At 55.4% G+C, this 903-nt stretch overlaps 2 protein-coding genes across 2 annotated transcripts in view; both read right to left on the bottom strand.

Moving 5' to 3' along the window:
- ACA1_358800 (phosphatidylcholine acyltransferaselike, putative) overlaps positions 1-500 on the bottom strand; it is a gene marked incomplete at both ends in the record, with an annotated part of 3,389 nt that extends 2,889 nt beyond the window's left edge. Inside the window, one exon of the mRNA XM_004335536.1 lies at positions 66-500. Within this exon, the coding sequence (XP_004335584.1) occupies positions 66-500 (435 nt within the window). The remainder of the gene's footprint in view (positions 1-65) is intronic.
- Positions 501-596: 96 nt separating this feature from the next.
- Positions 597-840, bottom strand: ACA1_358910 (uncharacterized protein; the record flags this gene model as incomplete). Its single annotated transcript, XM_004335537.1, has 2 exons — positions 597-686; positions 772-840. 2 exons carry the CDS (start codon positions 838-840, stop codon positions 597-599), a joined length of 159 nt encoding a protein of 52 aa, XP_004335585.1.
- Positions 841-903: the final 63 nt, after the last annotated feature.

Raw genomic sequence — 903 nt, forward strand, 5'->3', positions numbered from 1 at the left:
CATACATCATAAATACAAGAAATAAAAAAAATGAAAATAAATAAATGAAAATCTGGAAGTGGCACCTGGTCGTTGATGGCAGGGGTGATGTGGGCCACGGCCGCGGCGAAGCGCTGGTAGTGTCCATCCTCATAGAGCTGCACGAGTTGATGGAAATTCCTTCGGCCTGGGAAGCCCCAGAAATCCTCTACGTTGCGGAGAAGCTTGATGCGCGTCTCGATCTCGCGCTTGTGGTGCTCGTCCGGCTGCGGCGGGCAGTTGCCGTCGCCCTTGAGGAGCGGGCTGCACAAGTGGTTGAGCTCGACCCAGGTGTCGTCCCGCAGCCGCGCCGGGAAGAAGAAAGATCCGAGCTGCGACGAGGGCAGCGACGAAGGCGAAGTCGTGGCCGACACCGTGAGAGCTGCGACCTCTTCGCCGTTCTGCTGTTGGTGTTGGAGCTTCTTGGGGAACTTGCGCACCAGCGCGCTGAACGTGTGCGAGTGCTTCATCACCTTCTCCATCTTCTTCAAAACAAGAAACAAGAGTTGCGGGCGTATTGGATTTTCCATATCTTTTGGGACCGGTCGCACGAGCAACGCCAATCGGACGCGTCATCGTTACTGTACAGCGCACTTCTTCTTCTTCTTCTTGTCGCTCTCGGCTTCCTGGCCCTTCAGCATCTCCTTGATGCCCGCAAGGTTCACACGCTGAGCACACACCACGTCCCCTCCTTGTTGGTAAGCAACAAGAACAACAACAACAAGGTGGTTTCGAGTGGTGCAGAGATCACACCTGTTCGTGGTCGTAGCCACTGATCTGTGTTCGTCGTCGATACACTTCCTCCACCCATTCCTTGAGCATGTCCTGCCACGGTGGTGATAATCCATGAGCGATGCGTTAGAGGAAGCCGGAACTGCGGGCGAG

This window comes from Acanthamoeba castellanii (genome assembly GCF_000313135.1).
Source record: "Acanthamoeba castellanii str. Neff unplaced genomic scaffold scf7180000084742, whole genome shotgun sequence".
In the NCBI taxonomy this organism is placed as follows: domain Eukaryota; phylum Discosea; order Longamoebia; family Acanthamoebidae; genus Acanthamoeba; species Acanthamoeba castellanii.